The 27,732-nt window shown below is 48.0% G+C and overlaps 1 protein-coding gene across 2 annotated transcripts in view; it reads right to left on the bottom strand.

Moving 5' to 3' along the window:
• COL5A1 (collagen type V alpha 1 chain) overlaps positions 1 to 27,732 on the bottom strand; it is a 134,722-nt gene that overhangs the window by 80,937 nt on the left and 26,053 nt on the right. For both annotated transcript variants that reach the window (XM_021543582.3, XM_021543583.3), the window contains exons 2-4: positions 24,552 to 24,719; positions 18,748 to 18,961; positions 18,017 to 18,179 (exon numbers count right to left, since the gene is read on the bottom strand). In XM_021543582.3, coding sequence (XP_021399257.1) covers positions 18,017 to 18,179; positions 18,748 to 18,961; positions 24,552 to 24,719 — 545 coding nt within the window. The remainder of the gene's footprint in view (positions 1 to 18,016; positions 18,180 to 18,747; positions 18,962 to 24,551; positions 24,720 to 27,732) is intronic.

Genomic DNA, 27,732 nt, shown 5'->3' with positions numbered 1-27,732 from the left:
AAGCTTAGTAAGTTCAAAAGAGAAAAGACCCAGTTTTACTCAAACATCTGGTATTTATAGAATTCTAAAGGTGACCGTGGATTGGAGGATGGAATTATCACTTCTCCAACCACACTGGTCTAAAGATCAATTGATGATTTCTCTCCACCCACAGAGAAATATGTAAACTATTCTATCTATACATAAAATTACGTAGAAACTCTAATTCTCAAATACATAAACATTATTAAAAAGCAAAAGAAGTTTTATACAAATTTTAAAACTTTCAAAAAAATCTTAACACTTTTAAAAATCAAAACAACGCAACAAAGCTGCAGCAACGAGGTCAAACGAAGCCTCACCATCCCCCCATCCCTGTCCCCATGTCCTGAGCCTCTCCTGGCCAGCCACAGGCAGGAGTGACCACACCAGACAGAGCCTCCTTTGGGCACTACAAAATGGAAAGGCAATAATTACAAGTTTGGCTAAATAATAATAAATTTTAAAAAAGCAACCCTATTTCTTCCACCCATAACTGCTGCATCCTCAGATCAGCAGCCTGGCTGTTGTTTAAAATTAAATTAAAGCTCATGCCTTAAAATTAAGAGGTTTTTCGGACCAAAGAACACTTTAGCTCTGTCTGTGTGCTATCCCAAATCCAACTGTGGAGCAGTTGAGCAAGGACTCCTCAGTGCAAGGGAAGGACAAGCCATTCCCTCGGAGGGGAACAGAAGCCAGATGGCTTTGCTAATTCTGGAATTCTCTCCTGAAGCAGCTGTCGCTCTGCCAACACCCAAACACCACTCAAGGGCTCCGTGGCAGGGCAGGAGGCACCAACACAAGGTGGATATTTCCCATCCCAATCCCAAACAACCCCCAGAGTCATAACCCTAAAGCAAACATTCCCTGTCAAGCACATCGCTGAGCACCCTAGCAGAGGTGCATTTCTCCAGGGATTTTTGGGGTTTCTTTTTATTTTCCAAGCTGGAAAAGGCACTGAGGGAAGGGCACAGCATCCCTCAGCAGGGCTGTCCTACCCAGCCTGGCACGGGGGGACAGAGCCAGGCTGCACCAGAGCCACAGCTGGAGTTTCCTGTAGGAAACGGGAAGATTTAAGGTAAGGAACACGAGCAGGGAAAAGTGGGCTGAGGTTTGAATGTCCTGTCCCTGCATCCCAGGCCAGGCAGGTCCCTCCCAGGCAGGACACGTGTCCAGCTGTCCCCTGACTCGTGTCTGGGGCTCCAAACCACCAGACGTGGGCTGTGTGCTCCCCTTCAGAGCATAAAAGTAGCTTTTTAGTGGTTTTTTAGTGTTTGCCGCAGGGAATTCCACCAGAGAGCAGGACCCACCCTGAGGAAAAATGATTCTGTGGCTTCTGGTTTTCCTCCTGCCTGACATCAGCCCTGGGATCCTGGTGGCATCACCACTGCAGCCCTTTGGGACCAAATATTGGCAAGATTTGGGTTTTCACTTCCACTTCGCTTTCCCCGATTTTCACTTTTCTTTTTCCCCCCTGCTTTTGACTTTTCCTTTTCTCCAGGTCCTTCTCAAAACTGGATTTCTCTGCATTTCTCCTCCCTGACCTCTGTGGGATGGGGAGGTGCAGCCAGAGAAAAGCAGCCAGGCAGTGGGGACTGCAGGAAAGGGAAAAGGCAGCCAAGGTGCCTTAAAAAAATAATAAAGCTGCTAAAAACACCCAGAGAAAGATATCCTTAAATCAACAACCTGCCCAGCCACTCTGCTTGGCTATTTTTATATATTTATGTCTGTTGAACAAACCACAATTTATCTCCTGGGGTTTTTGGGTGCAAAACAATCAGTTCTGGCCATGGAAAGCAGGATGGGGCTGCTGGGACAAAAAGCTGCTTTATATTCCCTCCTTCTCCCCACCCTGGCCAGGCACAGGAAAAAAATCATTTGAGAGGTAAAAAATCATATGAGAGGCAAAAATAATCTGAGAGGCAAAAATAATCTGAGAGGTTTCTGCAGCTCTTTTGCAAAGAGAGGGGAAAATAATGGCACAGTTCAGGTTTTTAAAGGGCAAAGAATAGAAAGAAAGGAAAGAAGAGCCCCCCTGGCAGCTCCACTTCTCTCCACCCCAATAAAGAGAGAACATCACAATAGGAAAATGAAACTGGAGAGCAAAGCCAGTCTTTATATTTGCAAAATGAGCAGTTTTAAACTTTCCTTGTTTAATTGTGTGCTCTGAGCAGATGGCCTGAGCACCCCCCCAGCAGATCAGAAATGCATGTGAAGAACCAGGAACCTGACCCACAGGTTTTTATTAAACTGAAGTTCAAATTTCATCCCATTGAAGTGAACATTTTCCCTCTAAAGCAGCAGCTGCGTGGTGGGTCACCCTCAGAGGTGGCTCATAGTTATAAAATATAAATAGATTTATTTATAAATATAGCTATATTTATAAATTCATAATTTTGTATTTATATTTTATCATTTTATATTTATAGATTATATTTCTATTTATAAATTTGTACTTATATTAAAATATATTTTTAAATTTCTATTTATATTTTAATGTATATTTTAAAATTGATATTTATTTTTAATTAATTTATTTAATATATATTAAATATGTATGTAATAAGTATATTTATTTAATAACTTAGATTTAATAAATAGATATATTTCTTTTTAATTTATATTTAAACATATCTAATTTTATATATGGCCCTGCCTGGGTGTCCCTGAGAGCCCTGAGGGATCTCAGTGATACCGTGGCTGAGGCTGATTTTGGCTCTCTAAGTCTGGAAATTCATCCTTGTGACACCTCCAGGTGTCAAGCAGTGCTGACTTCAACCAGCTCCTCTGCTGAGAGAGGGGAAAGCTGCAGATTTGGGTAATTTTGGGAGATTTCTGCCACTCCTGCAGGAGCTGGGGCTGAGCTTCCCCCTGCCCTGGGATGGAAACCTCACACTGGCTCTCATTTGGATTTAATTAACCCCTGCACAAACCAGGCTTGATGGGAAAAAAGAAATCCTCTGCTGGCTTAGTCCAGAGCTGCTGGGCAAGCGGCGCCTTCCCTTCTCCATGTCAGGGGGAGAAGGGAAAAAAAAAGGTAAAATACCTGCCTGAACCGTGCCTCAGTTTCCTTTGGCTGCTCCCAACCTCCCATGAACCCTGGGAGAGTCTGTCCTGCAGGCAGTCTGTCCTGCAGGGAGTCTGTCCTGCAGGGAGTCTGTCCTGCAGGGAGTCTGTCCTGCAGAGTCTGTCCTGCAGGGAGTCTGTCCTGCAGGGAGTCTGTCCTGCAGGCAGTCTGTCCTGCAGGGAGTCTGTCCTGCAGGGAGTCTGTCCTGCAGGCAGTCTGTCCTGCAGAGTCTGTCCTGCAGGCAGTCTGTCCTGCAGGCAGTCTGTCCTGCAGTCTGTCCTGCAGGCAGTCTGTCCTGCAGGCAGTCTGTCCTGCAGGCAGTCTGTCCTGCAGAGAGTCTGTCCTGCAGGGAGTCTGTCCTGCAGGGAGTCTGTCCTGCAGGCAGTCTGTCCTGCAGGCAGTCTGTCCTGCAGGCAGTCTGTCCTGCAGGCAGTCTGTCCTGCAGAGTCTGTCCTGCAGAGTCTGTCCTGCAGGCAGTCTGTCCTGCAGGCAGTCTGTCCTGCAGAGTCTGTCCTGCAGGCAGTCTGTCCTGCAGGGAGTCTGTCCTGCAGGCAGTCTGTCCTGCAGGCAGTCTGTCCTGCAGGGAGTCTGTCCTGCAGGCAGTCTGTCCTGCAGGGAGTCTGTCCTGCAGAGTCTGTCCTGCAGGGAGTCTGTCCTGCAGGGAGTCTGTCCTGCAGAGTCTGTCCTGCAGGCAGTCTGTCCTGCAGGCAGTCTGTCCTGCAGAGTCTGTCCTGCAGAGTCTGTCCTGCAGTCTGTCCTGCAGGCAGTCTGTCCTGCAGTCTGTCCTGCAGGCAGTCTGTCCCTGTCCTGCTGTTCCCCCTGGCCAGTTTGGGCTGGAGAGGAGGCACTGGGATCTGTGGAGAGCTGCAGGAGGAGGAAGGCAGCTTTGGAGCTGCTTGGCACAGCCACCCCACGCCCCAGGGCAGGGCATGTTGAGCTCACACCTGGGGTAGGTGCAAACCTCTCCTCTGTGGGGCCTTAACGGGGCCTCCAATCCCATTTTTAACCCCTACAAGGAGCTCAGGCAGGACTGGATCTCTCCCTGCAAGGATCCTACTCCGAGGAAAGACTTGGAGTAGAGCTGTTGTAGGCATTTCCTAGAGGGAAACACCTTCACCAAATGAGCAGCCCACTCTGTGTTTACAACTGTTCATCCCTAAATATTCACCTCGTGGGCACCAGAAACCTGGTGGGGTGATTTCAGCTGAAGGTTCAGAGCCAGCCATGAGGAAACGCTCTCTTCTCATCAATTCATTAGGATAACACTGCATTTTTTTGGCTGCTTTCCCCCCAAAATCAAGCCCTGGGTGATGCCTCTGTGCAGCCGCAGGTGTGGCTGTCTATCCCAATAATTCTTCTGTCTGATGGCTGAGCTCAATCACTTCTGACAGGGAAAAGAGGCTTGGGATAATTAAACTGCTATAAATGTCATGGAAACAGACAGCTCAGGAAAAGAAATCATCCCAGAGCTTTGTCTGTGGTGAGCTCTCATCTGATCAGAGCCAGGCACGCACCAAACATCTCTTTAATGTCCTCAGCACCCCTTTCATGTCCCTACCAGCAGCTGAAGCAACCACGAGACACAAATTAGAAGGAATCTAGGCCTGGCTAATCCCAGAGCATCTCTGAGCTTCCCAGTTCCCACAGCCACTGGAAAAAGATGGGCTGAGGCACCACAAAATGAGCAGTTTTCCTTGCCTTTGTGCCTATCCATGGAAAAAACAAACAATTCTCCTCAATTTTCCAGCCCCAAGACAGATGGAGGAGGAAAGGGAGCATGTCCAGGTCTCAGCCAAGGCAGATTCCAGAGGGATTTCACGGGATACAGCAGATCCAAGGGTTTGTGGATACCTGTCAGCAGATCCAGGCTGGCACTGCCACCCAGGTGACCTCAGATGAGCCTTTCCAGTGGCTGCTCCATCTGCCCCAGACACTTGGAATCATTCCTGCTCCTCCAAACACTCCTTGGAGTTATTTTTTCCCTTCTGCAGCCACACAGCAGCCTGACACTCTGTGATTTCTGCCTTCAAACTCCTCATTTGGGAGCTCCAAATCAGCATTTATGTCATTCTACACACAAATTACAGCCCTAAGAATAGAGGCCCCACAATCACCATGTGCTGTCACTGCTTTTACATCCAGACCTTCATGCTATGGTCCCTGCACAGCTGGCTTTTCCTTCTCCCCCTCCAGAGGATGAATTCCTAGTGGAAATCCAGAGGGTAACTTTGAAAAGAATCCTTGAAAAGCTGCTCAAAAGTGAGTTTTTAGAGTTTTTCTTTTAATCAAGGCACCCTCCATCTGTTTATAATATTAATCCCACCCCCTGAGAGGGACTTGACAGCAAGAGATCCCTCAAAACCCCCAAATCTATCCCTCAGATACCTCTCCAGAATTCAGACATGGAGGTTTTCTATCCTTTCTTTTAGTTATTCTTTATTCCAGAGCTTTAACAAACCACCAATGTGAAAAGCCCCCTCAGCTGCAGTTTTTCCAGCAGTTCCTTCCCATTCTTTTCCAACAGGAGCTGATTTGGCTCAGGTACATTCACACGGAGTGGTTTTGTTCCCTAATTGAAGCATCAAGTCAGATTATGCTTCTGAAGCAGCAAATGAGACTATTCACCAAAAGAAATCTCTTTATCCTTGCTCAAAACGTTTGCTTGCCTGGATATGCTTATGAAGAATAACTCCTAAAAATAGGATTTTGCAATTTTAGCCTCATCTCGACAGCGAGGAAAAGAAATTGCCATGCAGGGACAAAGCAGTGGGACAGAGTGACACTGTGGTGCCATCCCTGGGTGTCCCATGTGCCAAGCAAGGCTCAATCCCATGGACACCATCCCAAAAACCTCATTTAGACCCTCTGGAAAGCTGCATTAAACCATGGCCTGCACATTGTGGGAGGCATTTACATAAAGGAGGAGAGGGTCAGCCTGACCTTCAGTGTCCAGTGTGGAAATTTCAAAAATAAAAAAGAAAAGAGAAATCCCACAAAAGCCCAGCCCAGGCCTGTGCAAACTGAATGGGGCCAAATGAATGGCTGGCATTGTGTGCCCTGCCGTGCCAGCCCTGGAACTGGCACTGAATAATGCTGGGCTGGGGAGGGGATGGGGCCAGAAGGGATTCTGAAAGAATCCCCTGGTTTTGTGTGCGGGGTACCCTGACTGATGCTCAATACCCTGCGCTCCACAGGCCAGCCTCAAAAAGAGATTTTCTCCATTTTCCTCACCCCACTCATTAGGGATCTCTGGAAGAAACCCAAGGCCCAGTTTGCCCGTGTCCTGCACTGCTCTCTGAGCACCAGGTGGGCAGCAGCGTGGCACCACTCGGCTGTCACCTTGCAGAGGTGACATCCCAGCCCCAGGCACGGCCCAGGCTCCCAGCAGTGCTCTGCAGGAAACTGCAGAGCTTCCCTTGGGGAGGAGGCACAGCCTGCAAAAACTCCCCACAACCCCAAATTCGAGGCTGCCCAGCCTTCCCCTGGCTCCTTGTTCCTGCAGCCCTGACCCCAATTCCTGATCCCCTTCACCCTCCAGTTGAGTGCTGCCTTCCTCCCACCCCAAACTCCATCCCCCCGATGTCACATCCAAGTTCCCCCTCTCCCTCCAAACCAAATAATCAGCCAATAACCCCGAGCTTTCCTGGAGGAGTTCTTTTTCCATGACATATGTGTGAACCATCAGGGATGGTTTAAAAACAGATTCCCCCTCATTACAAGGCCAGCACAAAGCTGCTCCTTTGTGTCTTCCCCCTCTGCACCGTTCCCTGGCTCTGGTTTCACGTTGATTTATTTCCCTTTCATCTCTGGAAAATTAGGAATTCTGCTGCCCGCAGGAAGATGGATTGTGAGGGGGGTCTCTCAGAGTGGAAAATATGGAGTAAAGCAAAGCTTTGGGGTTGAGTTACTCATTTGAGAACTCACCGAGCCAAACTGGAGGCACTTGCTCGAGTTTTAGTGTAAAAAAAGGGTCACAGAGTGCCTGGGAGGTGTTGATCCCAAAGCTCCAGAGGGATTCTTCCCCACCTCTGGCCACAGCAGTGGTCAGGGGATGCAAAGGGAAAGAGGATTTGGGGAACCAGAGAGGCTGGAGGAGCCTCTGCTCTTTGGACAGAAAGGGAGGGGGCAGGAAAGAAATCCTGAGCTCCCAGCATGGGTTGGGATGGAAACGACCTTAAAGGTGACCCAGCTCCACCTGGGCTCACTCCCAGTGCCAGAGGGTGGCTCTTGGATTCCAGAGGTACCCAAAACTTGCTTTTACTCCATTTTTTTTTTCCCCCTCAGAGCCAAATCATTCTGGAAGTGGAGCTGGCGTTTCCTCGGCCCCACAGACAGGATTTCCACCCCCAAGATCCACCCTGAGCTTTCCTCCACACCAAGGTGGCTCAGGATCAAGGGGGTTTTGTGTGCACAGAGGCTTTTAATCAGCACTTGGAACGTTCTCTGCCTCAGGAGGTGAACACAGAATCCAGGTTTTATGGATTAAAGGCAATAGGGGGAAAATAGACCTGGCTGCCAAATTTATCTGGGGATAGAAATGGGATTACACCCCTCGGCTTGGGGAGATCTGCTGACACACTCAGAAAATGCAACTCGACACCAAATTTTGGTTGGAAAAGGATTTTCCTGCATCTGGCTGGCAACAATCACCCAACCATGGAACAGGGACCTGCTGGGACCACCCGAGGAGGAGGCTTTGTGCAGGTTCCTGTTGCTAATTCCCACCACTGCTGGAAATTTGGCTGCTGGGGAAAGAGCTGGGAATGGAAAGCTGAGCTGGTGTGCAAACATAGGTGTGACACCTCTCGTCCACACACCTTCCTCCCTCTTTTTCCAGGAAACTCAAATGTGCCCTTTGCTAACACTCACACCCCAAAGTAGTTTTTTTCAATTGGGTTTTTAATTTTTGGCCATGAAAAATGATTTGGGTTTCATTTATTCCTTGCAGCACCTGCCACATCAAATTCAGCATTAAAAAAAGAAAAAAAGAAATCTTGCCTTGGAGTTGGACTTGGATGATCTTTGAAGAAAGCTGCTCTTTCTGTGGTTTTTATAGCATAAAACCTACATAGTTCCATGAAATAGTGCCCCAGATTTTCATTCCAAGGAAGGGAGCTGCGTTTGTGCACCCTGGGGCCTGAAAAACAGGAGTGAAATCCATCCCAGAAACGAGGTTCTCCAAAGCAAACCCTTGAAGGAACAGGACTGGATGCAGTGGAGGCTGAGCATCCCCAGAGCTGAGATTTCACCCTTCTGAGCATCCCCAGCTTGGATTTCACCTTTCTGAGAATCCCCAGCTTGGATTCCACCCTTGGATTTCACCTTTCTGAGCATCCCCAGCTCAGATTTCACCTTTCTGAGCATTCCCAGCCCAGATTTCACCCTTGGATTTCACCTGAGCATCCCCAGCCCAGATTTCACCCTTTGATTTCACCATTCTGAGCATCCCCAGCCCAGATTTCACCTTTGTGAGCATCCCCAGCTCGGATTTACCTTTCTGAACACCCCCAGCCCAGATTTCACCTTTAGATTTCACCATTCTGAGCATCCCAGCTCGGATTTCACCCTTCTGAGCATTCCCAGAGCTCGGATTTTACCTTTCTGAGCATCCCCAGCCCAGATTTCATCTGCGAGCTGGGAGAAGGGCAAACAAAACCTGCAGATAAATTTGCTCCTGCGAGCCATCAAAGCCTCAGGAGAACCTTGCAGCGTTTGCAGCTATTCCAGAGCAGAGAACAGCACCCAAAAGTCACTTTCAGCAGTGATTTTTTCCTCCACACTTTTCCCTGCAGTGGCCAAAGCTCTGTTTGTTCAAGCAGGTCTGACCTGCTGAACCCCAGCCAGCGCTGGCTGCATGTGCAGAACAGCGAGCCCACGGTCAGGGACTTTTTTTTCCATGTTCTTGCAGGGGATAGAAAACTCCCAGACACCCCAATCCCCATCCAATCTTCTGCAGAAATCATTAGGAATCCCCTCTTCCAGCTCCCATCCCGGGGGGATGTGTTTATGGGGAACATTTCCATCTCAGCCTGCTCAGCTCTGTCAGACTCAGGACTACACCTGCACGCTGGGGATGTCTGGAGTGGGCTTGGATTTTCCTCTGGGTTTTGGCAGGCAGCCCAGACCGCCTCCAAAAAGAAAGAAAAAAGTACTAGAAAGACCTCACCATGTGTGAGGAACATGTGTTTCATTTGTTTGGGCCCGAGTGATGAGGGAAGGGGGTGAACATGGAGTCAGCCCAGAGGTTTGTAGGTTGGGAAGGGTTTTTACTCCATCCTTCCCTCAAAAGAGTGGAAAAAGGCAGGAAAATAGCAAAAGAGATTGAAATTCCAGAGAAGCAGCAGCTTGAGCACCACCAGGTTGGCAAACCCTGATCAGCCTCATCATCCTCTTCCTCCAGTTCTTGGGGTTTGGCCCAGCTGAGCCTTTACCTCCTCCAAATTCACTGTAACAATCCAAACCCACGCACCCTTTTGTAAATATAAAAGGATTTTTTTTCCTATTTACAGACTTCTACTGAAAAAAATTAATTTTTATGCAAATAGGACTAATTGGTGAATAACCTCCCATGTAGAACGAGGTTTCCAAGTGAGCAGGGAAGAGGAACATGCCTTGGTTTGGGCCAGGGCTCCCTGTCATGCTCTGCTCCCAAAAATCCCTTTTCCATCTCGCTCAGGGATGTTGCCAAAAACATTCAGCTGGAAACTTCTCCCCCAAAGCACAAGGGTTTGGCTTTTCCCCGCTGCTCAAGCTGAGGAAAATCATCTTTCCCAAACACATCCATTTGCTTCTCCTTCCCAAATCCCTTCGTGGTGCTTTTTCCTGCCCCTGAAACTCCATCCTTGTCCCTGCAGATGCCCCTGTCCACAGCAGCCTTGCAATGATGTCACTGGAGAGAGGAGCAGCTTTCCAGCATTACATCAGCCTGTCTGGGCTCAGCAATCAGCCTCCTGCTCCTCAGACTTTCCATGGAAGAAATTCATCCCCCTCCTCCCTCCTGAGGGGGGAAACAAACTCCAAACGGAGCCAGGGCTGGAAGAGTAATGACCCCGCAGCTCGGAGCATCCATCACCCCAAACCAGCCTGGGGCTGCTGCCTGCCAGCACTGGAGCACACAGCTCTGCCAGGGGCATGTCAGGAACAACCAGCCACAGCTCCCCAAATCCCAAAAAGTCCCTGGAGGGGTGGAAATTGCTCCAAAGGATGAGTTTTTGCCTCCCGGAGTATTGTAAATGCAGGCAAACCCAATGGGAAGAAATGCTGATGTCTGATTCAATTCAGAAGGCTGAATGATTTCTTTATTGTAACTATGCTAAAATACATTAACATACTATATAAAAGGAGGATACTAAAACTACATACTACTTTCTCTCTCACACAACTCATGACCCTCTCTAGAGTCCAGCCCCAGGTGGGTTGGATTGGCCATCAGGCTCAAACAATCCTCACCAGAATCCAACCCAGCAATCACCCCAGGGAAACAATTCTCCAAACACATTCCACGTGGGAAAAACAAGGAGCAGAAATAAAAATTGTTTTCTCTTTCATTTCTCTCTGTGCACCTCTATGAAAAATCCTGAGAGGGACAGAAATGTGCTGCCACACCAGAGATCGCTCGGTTTCCCTCTGGTTTTTTTTGCCCCCTTCAGGAGGGCCATCAGGCCAGGGGAAGGGGACACAAGCTGCCTGTCCCCTCCAGGCCAGCAGGGATGGAGAGCCCTGCAGCATCCCTGCTCGTGGCAGATCCCAATTTCCCCTCAGCATCCCGCTCCTCCAAGCCAGCTCCTCTGGAGAAGCCCCTGCTACCCAACCATCAGGCTACAAACTGCTTATTTGAGGGATAAAATCCAAAAAAGTGTTGATTTCCCACTGGCACATCCCAGCTGCAGTGCCCAGGAGCAGCGGGATGTTGGTGTTTCCTCAGACAGGGATGAGGTCCCGCATCCTCCACCAGGAATTCCCAGAGGGGATTAATCCTGGATTTTTCAGGCCTAAGTGCCCCATTTCCTCAGCATTTCCTACCAAAACCATCAACAGTGCCATCCTCACATCAAAACTGCCCAAACCACCAAATTCCAGACTGGTTTGGGGTGGGAGGAGCATTAAAAATTCATCTTTTCCACTCCAAGGGGTGCTGGTGGCACCTCCTAAAACTGGGCCTTAAATGTGGACAAGCTCTGAGCCCACGCAGCTTCCTAAGGCTGATGTTTCACTTGGCACTCTGAAAAGATAAATGATAGGCTGCAGGAGTGTTTGAAACATCAATAAAAGCACTTTTATGATCTGTTTGAACAATAAAGTGCTTTGTAAGCTATCAGAGGCCCACAGGCATTCGATACCAGCAAACTGCACTAATTATCCACACAGGCCAACACAGTCGCTTTGACAGTTTATGAAATGGAATTTACCACTGACCAAACCAAAAAAGGAAAAAAAAAAAACCAAAACAACCCATGGAAAAACCAACCCAAAAAAAAAAAAATTCTAAAAAAAAAAAAAAAGTGTATTTTGTAATCATGACTAACGAGGCTCCATCATTACAGGCAAGGCTGACCCAGTCACCGAGCTTGAGTGCAGGCCAGATGGCTGAACCTGCAATTACCCAGCGAATGGAAATGGAAAACAAGGCTTTCAGCAGAGTGTATGCAAACAATCCAGCTGATGTCTCCAGCCAGGCTCTCACTTTCCTGGCTGGCACCTGGCACGGAGGGGTCAGAGGAGGCAGCGCCACTTTGGGGTGGACATGAAAGCACAGAGTGGCTTTTACAAGCTGGTTTGCAATTCTTATTCTGGCCCAGGTGCTGCCCCTCTCTCCCTGATAAAACCAGATGACGTCCCTGGGGCACCTGTGTAAGGTGATGCTGTGCTTGAGGTGCTGCCAAACGGGGCCAAATTTCACATTTTTGATCAGATCCGCTGCATCGCTTGGACTGCGGCCCCAAAAACCTCCCCGTTAATTGCAAACCCATCCAGAGGCATAATCCTCAATAATTGCAGACATTTTCTAGGCAGCACCGCTCTCCTGGAAGAGCCCAGAGCTATGATTTAATCCATATGTCTCAAGTGCACCATTTTAAAGAGGATCCTTTGGAAAAAAACCCAAAAATTATATTAAAAAAAAAAAAAAAGAAAAAGCAGAAGGAATGACGAGAAAACCAGCAAGAAAATGGAGAATTATTAGGAGACTGGGGAAAGCTACAGACATCTTCAATAAAGATCCCTAAAAGCTGGCTCAGGAGGTTTTATTTTCCATCCTCTCACACCGTGGTATATGGTGGTGGTGTAAAACATCCCCTCTTTGCACTCCCTGAAAGACTGCCCAGCGAAGGAGGTGAAATCAGATTTGGCAGGGCCAGCAGAGCAGGCAGCCAGCTCTGTAAACTACCTGCTTTCAGCAGCCTGCCAAGGCAGGCAGAGAGAAATGGGAGCATGGATCCATGGTGCATCCCGACAGGCACATCCAGCTTAGTAAAAAAAACCCTCATTTTTAAAAATGTTGTTTTGAATTTTAAGGAAAACTTCATTAATCTGGGCTTTCCCCGCTCCTTGCTGAGCCTCTGGGGTGAGCTCAGATCTTGCAGGATGTGATGGGTCCAGCTCTGAGCTCAGGGGAGCTGTGGGGGTGCTGCTGCTTTGAAGATCCCAGAATCCCAGGATTATTTGTTATTTTCCCAGGTGGAAAAAGACTCCAAAACTAATTCCAGCCCATGCCTGACCCCCACCTTGTCACAAACCAGTGCCCCGAGTGCCACATTCGGGTTTTTCCTGGACACCTCCAGGGGTGGGGACTCCAAACCTCCCTGGCCAGCCCATTCCCAGTGCCAGACCAGCCTTTCCATGAAAAAATTCCTCCTGAATCAGGGAATTTCTTGCTTCCTCTCTATCAAAAGTGTTCCCCCACACCTTGGCAGTGCTGTTGGTGTTTGCACAGGGCCCTCGTGCCACCAGGAACAGCCAAGACACAGGTGCTGAGGCAAAATTGGGTCTAAATGTGAATTAGATGTGGATTTAGACCTGAGGCTCCCATGATTTGTTCCTGGGAGCTGAGAAAGTCCAATTTAAATTACCAATTTCTCCAAGCTCACTGCACCCCAGTGGAGAGGCAGGAGAGGAGGAGAGGCAGAGTAAATCTCCTCCTGGAGTAGACAGAGCTCTTTGTATTCAAACCCTGCAAGAGGAGGCTCTGAAGCTTCCCCATCCCCAAAACCAGCAAAAACCACCACAAAATGCACCCAATGCGCACAAAAAAATGCACTTTTATTTCTACCCCTTCCACTAAAGCAAAAGCTTTTGATCCAGCCTTACCAGCTCAGAGTAAAATAACCAACAAAACTCTGAAAAGAAGAGCATTTCCCAGAGATGAAAACACCACAGCCAAGAGCTGGGGAGGGAAGGAGGACACCCTGATAAAGTGAAATAAAATCTGGGATGATCAACCCCAGGGATAATTGGGTTTTTTAAGTGTAAACAAGGCCCAAGGTGAAAAGAGGTGGCATTTGAAGGCCAAGAGCAGCTGAAGGGCCCCAATGTCTGGGCTGGGAGCGTTGATGTGTCTGTCCTGCTTTGTCCCTGGAACTCTCAGCAGCCCTAAGAGCACCTCTGGCACCCTGCCCGGCCTCTCTGGCTCATCCCAAGTTGCTTGCCCTCCATTTCTGATGGCTTGATTTCACTCGTGGTCTTCAGAAAAACAAACAAAAAAAAATCACAAAGGAGGAGAGGCAATCAAAAGCAGCATCTTTCAGCACCCTCCAGGGTGCTGTGGCCCATCCCAGGACAGGCTTTGGCACAATTTTTGTCAGCCCCTCCTGACCACAGGTGCTGAGATCAGAGGAATCCACTTTTTTTTTGGGTTTTACAGCACCAACTACATCACTGAGACACAGTTATGGCACTCAGCTGCACAAAATTAACTCCTTTTGTCTTCTAAAGGAGCCATAAATGACCTTAAAAAGCAATATATTCATGCCCTGAGCTTTTCCACACATGGGAAAAGCCAGTTCAGCCACTCCAGGCACTGCTGCAAACCAAGAGGGTCAAAACCCCACTTAACTTGTGGGCCAAGGCTGCAAAATTTTACACAGATGGACCAAAAAAAATTGGCAGCAAAAGCAGTCACTCGTTCCTAGGCTGTCCTCAGCAATTTTGCCAAAACCTACTCAATTTTTATCCATGTCCACACCATAATTTAATGATGCCAACTCCAGCTCTGGAGCCAGGGGCTGTACAAGACTTTCATCAGCACACTATAGTCCCTGGCTAGAAAATCAGGGGACAAAACTGGGAAATCCAGCAGGAAAATCAAACAGCAAAGTCTGAACAAAACTCATTCTGCTCAACACAGAGCTGAAAACCAGGGCTGGGCCCCTCCCTGCTGCAGAAACCAAATTTCTCATTAAACTTCTTCCCTGAGATGCCCCCAAACAGCCCCACAAAGGGGTTAAATTCAGCCCATCCAGCCCAGGAACGGAAACATTTCCCTGCCCCAGACTTTGGGCAGCTTTTTCTCCCCACAGAGATCCCCAAATCTGGAATATTGGATTTCTCTGTGCCCTGCTGGGATCCAGGTGTGACAGAATGGGCACCCCCAGGATGGTTTGGGGAACCTCCCTGGCTTTCAGGCTGAAAAAAAATGCCTTTTTTTTTTTTTCTGCATAAAAGCCTTTCTTTCCCAAGCTTCCCCCTCTCTCTGTTCCTCCACTCAGCCACCAGGACTTGGTTTCTAATTTATATTTAAAGGAAAGGAAATGAAAAGGAGTTTTTCCCTCTAAAACTGAGACACATTCACATGGCTTCAGTCCCCCCCAGCGCTGCTGCAGCACAGGAACACCTCTGACTGCAGCAGGATTTTTGTCCTTCCCTCCCTCCCTGCAAAGAAAAAAACACCCAAAAAAACAAAACCCTTTGCAGTCTCACCCCCTCAGACACAGCTCGAAACCTCCCAAGCCTGCAAGAACCCACCCAATATTTGTAAACTCCTGGTTTACAACAAACCCAGCACAAAACTCAGCTTGTACAAGCTGGGCTCAGGGCTTGGCCCCTTTTCAACCCTCCCCAGTCCCATACAGAGACCCTCAGAGCCTCCCAGCTAATTGAATTTTAATGAGAGGAAGTCATTTTTCCACTGGAAGAATGTTTTGCTAGAGAAATATTTTGAAACTCCTTTAACCTTTCCTGCCAGGCTTTTTAAAAGTAGGTGGTTTTTTTTTGTTTGTTTGTTTTTTGTTTTGTTTTGTTTTGGTTTTTTGGGGTTTTTTTGAGTGAGGAATTTCCCCATCCGGGCTCTTGAGCTGCTCCCCTCACAACCCCAACCTTTCAATAATTACAGTTTCCAAAATAAAAATTGTTTGGGGTTGGTTTGATTTCAGTCCTGACAAGGAGAATGTGAATTCCCAGTGATGCCCAGAGACAGAAGCAATCCCAGCCCTGTCTCCAATCCCACCACCACCTCACTGGGTTATTTTCATTTCCAACACATCAGAGCAGAAAACCTGAGCTGGGGTTTGCAGAATGGGTGGGACAGCAGCAGCTCCATGTCCTGCACGTGCTGCAGAAATCCTGCAGAAACCTTCCAGGAGCACAGAAATGGAACCCCTTGTTCTGCACACTTTCTGCTTAGCCTTGCAGAAAGGAGACAGGAGGGGCCAAAGGAAATGGAGCTGCTGAGATATGAAGGAAATGAGGTTCTAGTCCACTGCCTTCAGAAAAGCTTCTTCCACCCCAGTTAAAGCTGCTGGTGGCTTCAGTGATGCGTGAGGAGGTGACCAAAATAAAAAGAAAAAAAGAATAAATGTCAGAACTAGAGGGGGTTTCTATCCATCTTGTGTAATATCAGTACATGTAAGACAAAAAAAATAATATATTTTCTAATTACCCAGTGCCAGCAAGGTCTTGTAGCTGCAGCTCACAGCCAGAACAGGCAAGAGGCTCCTTTCTACCCCAAAACTGAGGAGGTCCTGATGCCTTGGGAAGGCTGACTTAGATCAGAGGCTAGACTGAGCTAAAGGATGAGCAGGGATTTATTGGAGGCCTCACTGGATCCACCTTGGGCTGCAGAAAAGCCCCAGCCATGGCTACACCCAAGATGAACCAAAATGGTCACAAAATGGTCACAAAATGGTCACGAGGTCTCACTTTTATCCATTCTGCTCCATTTGCATATTAGAGTTAATTGTTCAGTTACAGCTTTAGGTTATCAAGTCCCATCCTGCTTGTTTTTCTCTCTCCAGCCCACGCTGTTTGTGCTCCTGGGCTGAGATTTGGATCATTTGTCCTTGGTGCCCAGCTGGAGCAGGAATTGTTTTGTCTCCCTGCTCTGTGCAGAGCTCAGTATCCCCTCGTACAAATCCCAGACCCACATACTAAAGCAGCTCAGAATGTGAAAAATAGAAAAACTAAACCCTGAAACATCAGTCCCACAGCCCCTCAGGGTTTAAAATCTTTTCAGCAATGGAGCCATGGCCACAGAAAGGGCTGAAAGAGGAGCAGGGAGCCCCCATGAACTCCTGGATTCAGCTCCCTCCCTGGCAGAGGAATCAGCTGTCCCAAAATCAGGTGAGACCTAAAAACCACCTGGGAATTCCCCAACTTTCAGGGGCAGATATGGAAATCCTGTTATTTCACAAAAGGAAAGTGCAGGTTTTTCATCCAGCCTGGATGTGGCACCAAGCCCTTCCAGTGGATTTACTGGACCTGAGCTGGGGGAGAACTCAGCACTTTTATGTAAAAGTCAAACCTCAGCATCCAGTGCTGAAATGTTCAGCAGAACATCCAACACCTGTGAAAGACACTCCAGTTCCCATTAAACCCAGCTTTTACTCTCCATTTTAATTGTTCAATTTCCCAGGGAATGTCTCTTAATTTAATACAATTTTGAGATCCAGGCCTCACTCTGTAACTGGGATTTTGGCAGATATATTCAGCCCAGGCATTCCTGCTCTGTTTACAGCAGAGCAGCTCCCAGATGTTGGTAATATTAACCTGGAATGTTCCCTCTGAGTGACAGCAAAATGCAGGCAAGAACTGGCATTGCTAAAGCTCTGATTAGCCAGGGATAGGAGATATTCCCATCCCATCCCAGGAGATCCAGCTCTTCCTCTAAATAAATTCCATAAAAATAAAGAGCTAGAGATCAACAGGGCTTGGTTTACACCCCATTGCACTCGGTGCTGGTTTTAGGAAGCAATTCCAGCTCACAAGAAAGATCAGGAACGGGATTCTCACCCCCAGGAAAGCCTCCCAAGTGCAGCAGAGCACAAAAGTTGATTTTGCCGGGGAAATGCAGACATTAAACAAGCTGCTGAACTGTGGGAAAAAGCTTCTCCCATCTGTAGCTTGCCCATAAATAATGCTCTGCCTCTCTGCTTCCATCACAGGAGCTGCTGAGAACATCCCACCCCTCAGGAATCTGCTTTGCCTTTGGAAGCAGAGCGTGGGAGGTGACATCCAAGCCAACCAAGCTGTCAAGGAGAGTCCCGTGGTGTCATGGAGCAAAAGAACCAAGAATCCATGGCCAATGAGTGGAAAAAGAGCAAATTCCTGCAGCCCCAGCGTGAGCTGGGATTTGGGAGGGAGCTGCTTCCCTCAGACTTCATTCACTGCCCCTGCAGCTCTAAATCCCAGCACGGGGATGAATGAAAACCTTTTGAGCCCTTCCCAGTTTAAATCTGCCAAGAGCTCCAAAATCCCAGTGTAGAGATGGTCCAGAACCCCAGCAAGGCTTGAAACCACACAACCAGAAGAGCTCACTGCACCAAGGTCACCCGGCCCCCAGTTTTCATTAGAGTACCGCGAAAAATCAAAATCAAAACTTAAAAATCACAAACAACGGCGTTCTACTATGGAAAAAATCCCACCAAAAATTTCAAAAACGAGCTGGGAGCACCTCATCATCCCTGTGGACCAGCTCCAGAGCTGCTCCTTGCCGTGGCTCACCTCAAAGACCTCCTCATCCAATATCCTGGTGCCGAACACGATGATGCCGTTGACGTCGATAATGGGATGCTCGCTGCGGTCCAGGAACTTGGTGATTTTCTTTTTACAGTCCAGAACCAAGGTGACATTTTTCTTCTGCACACTCAGAGCCACTCGGTGCCACCTGTGAGAACACAGCCCCACAGAGGTGTCAGGCACGGCTTTGCAGGATAAGGCAATGATTGTACAAAAAAAATGAACTTTCAGGAATTGATGTTCTGGGAACCTTCATGGAAATCCTCCCTGGGCAGAGCCTAAAGGGTTGTTTGGCAAGAGAAATGCTGAGTGACAGCTTTCATCCCTCCAAATCAGGCAGGAGAGGGCCAGCTCTGGCTTCAACAAGAAGCAGGGATAAAACCACACTGTCGTCTCCCTTTTCCACCCTCTTTTTTAAGCCCTGCGTGGATTTTGCAAGACAAACTGATTATTTTTTTTTTTTTTTTAAGGCCCTTCACAGGAAAATCAATGTTCCTATCCCCACAAGTACCAGACAGCAGCACTGACTGCTCATTTACAATTCTTACAGATGTCAAATTAATTCACCAAAGGCCAAAATGACAGACTGGGGCACCTGTCAGCTGTGCAAACACATTTCTACAGGCACGATTCCTATTTTATACAATGTTCAACATGCTGGCATCGATACAAACAATGAACTGTTTTTTTTCCTTGGTGCACAAAATGTCACTTACTTGCCATCTGCTAGGTTAATGCCTCTAAAGAGAGGATAGTCTTCTGGGCCTGGCTTTCCTGTATGGTCTTCATACAGGAATACAGGAGATCTACCCAACTCCACACCAATTTGCTGGATCCCTTGCTCATTGTAAATTGAGATCAAGAAGGACTGACCTCCTTTCTTCGCTTTTACAGTGGTTAGAATGGAGAAGTCCTCTGGGAAGGGGGAAGCTGGAGTGGAAAAGCAAAGAGGTTAGTGAGGTTTCCTCAGAAATAACCCCTACATCAACAGTCCTGTTGTCTGAGAAGCCACGGCTGGTTTGTCTCCAGATGTGTGCACATCAGCAGCCCTAAATTTTTATATTGGGCCGGGTGAAGATGTGGCTTCACCCCAGATACTCTGGGGTGAAACTCCTGTGCTGGGGAAACAAAAATTCTACAAAAGTCATTGGCTTAAATTTGTACTATTTGCACCCAACCCTTCCAAAAGAAGCTCCCCTAAAGCATTTTAGGACACAAGGTAAAAACTTCCATGGGGTGCTCCAAATGAATTTAAGCTGTCAAAGGGACAGAGGAAATCAAGCATCAACACAATCTTGAAGGGTTTTTTATTTAAGGGAGCAAAAACTGCATCAGGATTTGTTCATTCCACCTGAGAACAGAGGATTTTGAGGTTTTGGCTTTCAGGGTTGCTGCAGACACACACACACAAAAAAAAAAAAAATTCTGAAAAAGGAAATGGATCTGGCAATCAATAGAAAACACTAATTTGCCTGCTTATTAACAGCATCTCATTTTCTGTCTGTTCCTCCTCTCAGGAAAGAGCTGTGGCTGATCACAGGTGATTTCTGTCTTTATTTCTGCAAGGTTTGGAGGACTAAATTCATTAAAGTCTGTCAGTACAGGGTCAACCTATTCAAAGTTTCAATCTGGGCGTCACCCTCTTGCAGAAACCCAAATTCCTCCCCCCTCTTTGGGTTTCTCTGCCCTTCAGCCTGAAAAACAAGGAGCCCAGACTGAAACTCCTGCATGCACATCCCAAACAGGGCAGCCTGAAAAACCACCAGAGCGCTCATAAAGAAGATTTCTTGACCAAATTATACACACAACCCCCACCCCGATGCTGCATTTCAGAGCGTGGGGCTTGCAGGGCATCTCCCTTTGGAGGTCCAGGCTCTCCAAGCTGAGGGTGGCTTTGTACCTCTGCAGAAAAATCCCACCACAGCAGGGCAGGGCACAGTGGGGCAGCCCCACCGTGGGGTTTGTGACACGTGTGGCCCTGGTGGCACCCGGGGAACACAGGGATCCTGTTCAAACTGCAGACGTGCAGCCAAATAAACCACAAAAACCACCAAGCACAGTGCCCAGAAGCTTCAAATAGATTTTTTTTTCAGGACTTTAGGTTTTTCCTAGAGGGGGTTTTCCACCCAGGGAGGGGATGAGGAACGTGGCAGTGGGGAGTTCTTGGCACCAAGCAAAGCTGGAGTTCAAACACAGAAGCCCTGAGCTCATCCTCTTCCTCTTCTGACTGGGAGGTGCTTTAATTTTTAGGAACAAAGTGTTTTTAATGCATTTATCTGCCTACAGGAGGGAAGGGGATGAGGCAGGAGCTGCATCAAAACTGGAACTGGTGCAGAGCAAAAGGAGGATTGCAAGGGGATAACTGAGGAGACCTATGGAGAAACACTTTGTACAAAGTGAATCCCCTCACCTTGGGTAAATGACATTTGGGAAGCAGCAGAGAGGCCTCCCAGTCAGGAATTCAATGCCATTATATTCTGATTTATCCCCAGGACTCAGCCCCAGATATTTGACAGAAGCAGCTCTGATTTTGGTGCCTCCCTCAGGATGGCCTGAGCTTTATCTCCCTCCCCTGTGCACAAACCCTCCTGGAGGACTGAGGCAGGACCATACGCCTTCCTGGCTCCAATTACAGCCTACAGATTTGGGCCTTTTATGTAAAATAGTTCATGTCCAAAATTTCATTATGAACCCACAATACAGTACCTTTCAACTTGGACAAGCTGCCAACTCATTAAAAAGCTGCTTTTAATTTTTTTTTCCATGATTATCAAAATGTCTCCATGGTGATGCGAGTTTCTCAACCCAAATAATCATAATGGATGAATTATAGCTGACATTACTCTGCTACTGCTCTGCTGTCCTGGCAAAATAACAATGCCTGCACTGTCAGAGGCAGAAATGACCCGAGCTGCTGAACGAGGGATGAAAACACATCCCCACACACCCCAATACTGATAAAGACACGGCCATAAATACACCGAGCAGGGAGAAACAGACCCCAATCCCTCCAAAACAATGGAGACACCCCCCCCAACAAAGGAGTTGGGATGGAGTTCTCCTCTTGGATTCACTCCTCAAACGAGCTCACGCTGGGAGATGCTGCGCATCCATGCCCGGCTCTGGCTGGCGTCCTCCTCCCACCCCGTGGCCAAAACCTCCCAAACTCGCCCTGAGGGACCTCCCACAGCATGACGGGGAGCCCCCAGTGGTGCTGGAGCTGCAGGAGCTCCAGGGTGGGCATGGCTGACTCCATGGGATGGGAAAAGCTTCTCCCATCTGTAGCTTGCCCATAAATAATGCTCTGCCTCTCTGCTTCCATCACAGGAGCTCCTGAGAACATCCCACCCCTCAGGAATCTGCTTTGCCTTTGGAAGCAGAGCGTGGGAGGTGACAACCAAGCTGTCAAGGAGAGTTCCCTGGTGTCATGGAGCAAAAGAACCAAGAATCCGTGGCCAGTGAGTGGGAAAAGAGCAAATTCCTTGTCCAGTGGATGAGCCCGAGTCATCTTACTTGAGCACAATGATTAAAGGCTGCTGTAGAACCTCCTGGTCTTCAAAACAGGGCAGGTGTGGTCCTTCTTCCTAACCCAGGTGTAGCCAAACAGCCTAAACCAGAGTCCTGCTCCTGAGACCTTCTTCTTAATCCAGGTGTAACCAAACAGACTAAACCAGAGTCTTGTACCCGAGACCTTCTTCTTATTCCAGGTGTAGCCAAACAGACTAAACCAGAGTCTTGTACCCGAGACCTTCTTCTTATTCCAGTTGTAGCCAAACAGACTAAACCAGAGTCCTGCTCCTGAGACCTTCTTAATCCAGGTGTAGCCAGGCACAGCCTAAATCAGAGTCTTGCACCTGAGACCTTCCTAATCCAGATATAGCCAAGCACAGCCTAGACCTGAGTCCTGCTCCTGAGACCTTCTTCTTTATCCACATGTAACCAAGCACAGCCTAAACCAGAGTCCTGCTCCTGATCTGGGAAGGGCAGGAAAGCTGGAGCTGCTGAAGAGCAGAGAAGAGCTGATCCCATTCCTGACACAAACACAGAGAGGTGGCATTTCCTCAGCCTTTACACTTTTCCTCCTCAAAGCAAAGCTGGTTTCCAGTGCTGCCACCAATTTCTGGCCTTTTCCTTCATCTGAGGAGATCTCAGCTGTGCAATGACTTGTTTTTCTCAGGGGTGACTATTCAAGCTCTAACAGAGATTCCTGAGAAGGCAAATGACAACTGCAAATTTGATGGAAGCACACAAATGACATTTTGCTGGCTGCCACTGAAACCCTTGCCTTTCTTGGTTCTTTTTCTCTTGCTTTTCTTTCTGGCAAAGCACAGATTTTGTCGGGAAGCAGGACTTCTTCAGGGAGCCAGAACAAAAAGCATCTCAGCAGATTTTTTTTCACTCTTTTGAGCACAAAAAAACAAGTTTTGTGTAAATATATATATATATACACACACATACATCTTGCTTTGCTGGCTGTGGCAGCAGAATGCAAAGCCCATGAAATTACATCTTAGAAAAGCACCAGCTTCTAATTAGCAGAAAATATTCTGTGCAGAGCGCGTTTGCCAAGGGTGCTGTGGAGCAGAGAGGGAAAGCTCTGCTCCAACCCACCCTCCTGGTGACACAAAAGCCCTAAAACCACATTCCCCTGGGACACTGCCCTGCAATTACTTTGTTATCTTTATCCCCTCTCTCATTTGGGGGTGGGAGCTGAAGTCACTTCTTGTTAAAGAGATGAGGAAACATCTGTGGATCTGCTGGAGAACACTGGGAATTCTTCACTCGGCTCTTCCCTATCTCCTGAGCAAGAAGCAGAGGAGCCTCCAGGACTCTGGAATTTCAAAACGAGACTGAGCTGCTCCAAACACCCCATGGTTGTCCAGGAGATAAAATGATGGAAAAGTTGCTCCATAGCTCCATACAGATATTCTCACCCAAGGAAGAAGCAGAAGAACTCAGTGAGGGCGATGATATAAAAGTAATAAGGTATAAACCAAGAAAATCTTCAACGCTGCGTTCTCTCCAGGGACCAGGATTCAGTTTTCTCCAGGACTCAGCTCTCTGTGCTTGTGTTCCCTATGTCAGACCTGCTGTGATCCAATCCCCTTGTCAAACAAGCAGCCAGAATGTTCCAGCCTTGTTTTTACTCCTCCAGTTCACCTCCATTTGCTGCTTTCTGTTACATAAAAGTGACCAGGCAAGACTTCCCAGTGGCTACAGAAACTACTGGCAAGCTCTCAAATCCACTCCAGCTGGATATTCCAAACTGGAACCTTTCCTTGAACACTTTTGAGTTTATGGACACCAGGCCTAGAACTTTAAGTCATTTCAGGAACATGATGGCACAGCCTGTCCAGCTGGGCACACAATGAGTTTATCTGTGATCAGAAAGAACTTTCCTGCCCTGGGCACCAATAAAGACAAATTTGGAGTCTGGTTTGCCCTTCTGCAGACATTTAAACCCAGCTTTAGGCCAGACTGAGCAGCTCCTTTGCTAAGGGCTGCTCATGCAGTGATGCCCAGCCCGTCACAGGCTGCTCCCAGCTCTCCTCACATCAGGCTCAGTTTTTAGGTGAGACACAGCCTCACCATGGATTCAATACAATTATTGGCACAGCAGGATAACGATGAAGGCTGGAAACAGCCCCAACAATGAGGGAAGCACAGGAGGGGAGGGTTGGAAGCACATCCTCAGCCCAGCCTCAAAGTCTTCATTTGTGCCTCTGCCAGGCTGGGGCTGAGGCTGCCCTGGTTAATTAAAGCATTGATGGTGGCACAGCCCATTAGCTCTGATTTAGCCAATCCATCCATCCCCTCCCAAGCTCTGAGGGAGGACGTGTGTGCCTGCTCTGCTTAAATCCCTCTGCCTCCCACACCAGCTTCCTTTTTTCCTGCCAAGCCTGCCTCAGCAAAGGCAATTTTTTCTTCCAAGCCCAATCCCAGCCTTCCCCCAGGTGACACAGGGATATCTGGATGGTTTGGGAAGGAATAATTATGGTGGTGCAAGGGAGGAGTTTGGGTCCATAACTTCTTACAAACACACAGTGATAATGCCTTGACCTGAAAGATTCAGCTCAGGCAGCAATAAAAGGAGCAGTGCTCTTCAAGGACCGTGTGCCTTCCTCTGATGAGCCTCCCATCCCTTCAAACAACCTTTCTCAGGAAATCTGGTCCTGTGGGCCAGCCTGATATTTCTCTCTGGTGATTATTTGTGTTAGGAGAGGCAGCAGAGCCCCAGAACCAGACCTGCTGTGCTTGGCACAGGACAGAACAAAGCCCAGCCTGGGCTCCTCTGTCCCCAGCTCCCTGTGACAATGAGGAGGGATTTTCCAATCTGAGGGGTGGCACTGGCCACCTCCTCTGCAGTGACAGCCACCACCTCGTGCAAACACAGGGATGAAAGGATATTATTTGATGGCTGGAAGTCTGCAGCCCCCTGAAACAGCAGAACCTCTGCAAGCACACTGGGGAAACGGAGGAATCAAACATTTTCATGGGACAAATAAAAAGCTGGACTCACCAGGATACAGCTGCTTTGTCGGGGCACTGAGCTGAGCATCTTTTGTTACTCTGTAAGCAACATCTGCTTCTTTTGAAGATCTTCTGCTTGTGCAAAACCCCGTGGTTTTTGTGATACCATCAGGTAAATTATGAAAATCTAACACCTTCAAGAGGTCTGCGGGTTCAGCTGCAAAGAGAAAAGGAGAAAGAAGAATTAGGAGACAACAGGAGTGGCACTGCTGGGCTCCAAATCAGGCTTGCAGCACACAAATCAATCTCCAGAAGCTTAAACCCAGCTGAAATGTGCTTTCAACCCAAGGTTAATGGCAGATTCAGAACAGGGACTTGGTCAAAGCTTCAGGGCAGAGAGCAGCAGCAGATCTGCTGTCTGCACCCAGAGCTGGATTTTCCTGGGTGTCTTCAGCCAGCATCCAGCACTCATTGCATCCTGGAGATGCCTGTGACAAAGCCCTGCTCTGTGTGCCCATGGGGGGAAGAATTCCTTGCTTTACCTATTAAACCACCTTTATCTCAACCTAAAATTATTTCCCCCCCACTTTTTACAATTCTCCTCTTTTACCTATTTAATTATCTTTATCTCAACCCACTTTTTTTTTAAATACTTTTTCTGATTCTCTACCCCATCCCACCTGCCTGCATCCTGTCCATCAGCACCAACAGCAGTGGGAAGAAAGAGCACGGACAGAGCTTTTTATGATATCAGGAATTTTGGTTACCAAGAAGCTCAGCCCAATGTCTGCACAGAAAATGGATGAACATTGTTAGGCACCTCTTAAAATTTTCCACAACCCTAAAAAATTGGGCTCTCAGTGAGGAATTACAAACACATGGCAAAGGCAAGGGAACAGTGCAGATAATAAAGGAGCAGAGGGAGCCTGGCCTGAGCAGCCAACAGCTGCAAGATTTCCTCATCCCTCATCAGGATAACATCATGGATAACACGTTGGTCGAAGCTGTCCTTGCCACTTGGATCTTCCCCCTGCCTTCCACCACGTTTTATCCACCCAAAATATCTGCACATCTACAGTGTTTGAGCAACCAAAATGCAACAAAACTCCCTCCCTGCTTCCAGTCACATCCCTGTGCTCCAAGAGCAGCCAGCTCCTGAGCTGCCTCCAGCTTTTATTTAGGGTGGAGAGGGGGGCAAAAGGGGGAAGGGATGTGGATTCCAGACTCCTGACATCAGCTGGGTCCCCGTGCCAGGTGTGGGGGGTTGGAGCTCGGTGTTCACATCAGGAACAGGAACATCTGCAGAGGGATCCATCCTCACCATGGATTCATCCCTGGGCACAAAAACAACCCTGCAGTGGGAGCTGCTGGAGCTTCAGGGGGGCTGGACCCTCTCCAGGAGCCACCAGCCACAGGTTTGGAGCCCTCTGAGCCACCCCAACCCATCCCCAGTGCCCTGGTGGGGAATTTTGTGTCGTTAAAGGATGATCCAAGCAGCTGCACTGCCTCCAAACACTGCAGCTCATCCCCAGAACACCCTCAGTGCCCCCAAAACGCCCTCTGGGACACCCCAAAACGCCCTCTGGGACACCCCAAAACGCCCTCTGGGCCACCCCAAAACGCCCTCTGGGCCACCCCAAAACCATGATGAATTAGGTCAGAGTGAGATATTCAAGCAGAAAACCAGCCTGGTGCTGCCCAAAGCAACTGGAAACGAGCACCTCTGTTCATTTTTGTTACATCTGGAGCTAAGCCTTAGGACCTTTACTAGCTAATGCAGTTTATTAAGGAGCTTAAAATGTATTTTTACTTATTTAAAACTATAGCTTACACTTCCATGTACTTAAAACTTCAACCTACACTTCTACTTTCTTAAAACTTCAACCTGCATTTCTATATCCTTAAAACTTCAACCTACACTTCTAATTTCTTAAAACTTCAACCTACACTTCTATGTCCTATCTATGTGGCTTAATATCTCTTAATTTCTCCAAAGGCTTTAACTCAAGCCCTGCATTCATCTCTCTCTCTGAGGAGCTCAGAGATGCTCTCACCCCCCAGTGTCCCACCTCTGCTGGAAACCAGAGAGCAGCAGAGGAGCCCCGCAGCCCCTGGCCATGGGCAGGATCTCAGCTCAGGAGAAGCCCAGCTGTGCCCACAAGGATGAGCTGCAGACAGGAGCAGCTCTCATTCCTGCCCAGCCAGGCAGCTCCGTTATTTCCTGGGGGTTTTGCAGCCAAATCCAAGCTCAGCCCGGCTTTGCAATCCAAATCCAGCTCCTGCTGTGCACAGGAGGACAGAGACCTGGCTGGGGCAGCTCCAGGGGATTGCTCACAGCTTTGCTCTGGGCTTGGCCTCCAGCTGAGAGGGCTGGAGGTGCTTTATGAAAGCTCCTTTTCACTCCCTGGGTGATGAATAACATCCCTGTGCAGCGTCACACACAGGAGCTTTCTCTGCTCGAGGTGCACAGGGCTCCCCAGAGGGAGCAGCCAGGTCCCTGCTGCCTCAGCACACACACAGACACGAACCCCAAACCCCAAACGAGACCAAAATCACAGCAGAGGCTGCACCAAAAACCTGCAAAGCCCTGGAATAAAGCCAAAAAGGAGCTCGACTTCTCATTTGAACCCAGCAGAGGTGGCAGGGCTCCAGCAGAACCTGGATCTTGGTAGCTAACATCAGCAATGAGTTTTGTGCCTGTGATAGTCTTGAAAATTATTAAAACTCATGCCACGGGTAATACTAAATTACAAACATTTTATGCTAGGGTTATAACGAAGCTTTTATGTTGCCACACAAACTACTGTACATAGGAGAGGTTTTATTAGAGACAGAAAATAATCTTTGCCTCCTTTAAAGTACAAATCCCATCTATGTGGTCTGGTGTAGTTTGACTCAAAACATACTACAGAACTATCAAGATTGGATTCCTTAAAGAATTAACTACACAAATATATTCTAGGATTTCCCTTTCCATTCTCTCAACCCAATTCAGAAAGTCTTAACTCATACATACAACACCATGAATGGCATATCACAAGAATGGTACTTTAGGCACATCCTTAATTATTTGTTTTTTAATGACAAAATATTTGCTTCTTGATTTAAGATTTGCTTTTCTTGACTTCAGATCTGCTTCTGCTGTGCCCAGAGTGGAAACAACAGTGCAGAGCACTGGAGGAAGGGACAGGGAGATAAAAGTTAGGGCCAGAAGTTTGGCTTTTTCTTCA

The sequence above is a fragment of the Lonchura striata genome, chromosome 22 (genome assembly GCF_046129695.1).
Source record: "Lonchura striata isolate bLonStr1 chromosome 22, bLonStr1.mat, whole genome shotgun sequence".
NCBI classification, from domain to species: Eukaryota; Metazoa; Chordata; class Aves; order Passeriformes; family Estrildidae; genus Lonchura; species Lonchura striata.
Note: the sequence above shows the minus strand (reverse complement) of the source record. Positions and strands in the feature narration are given on the sequence as shown.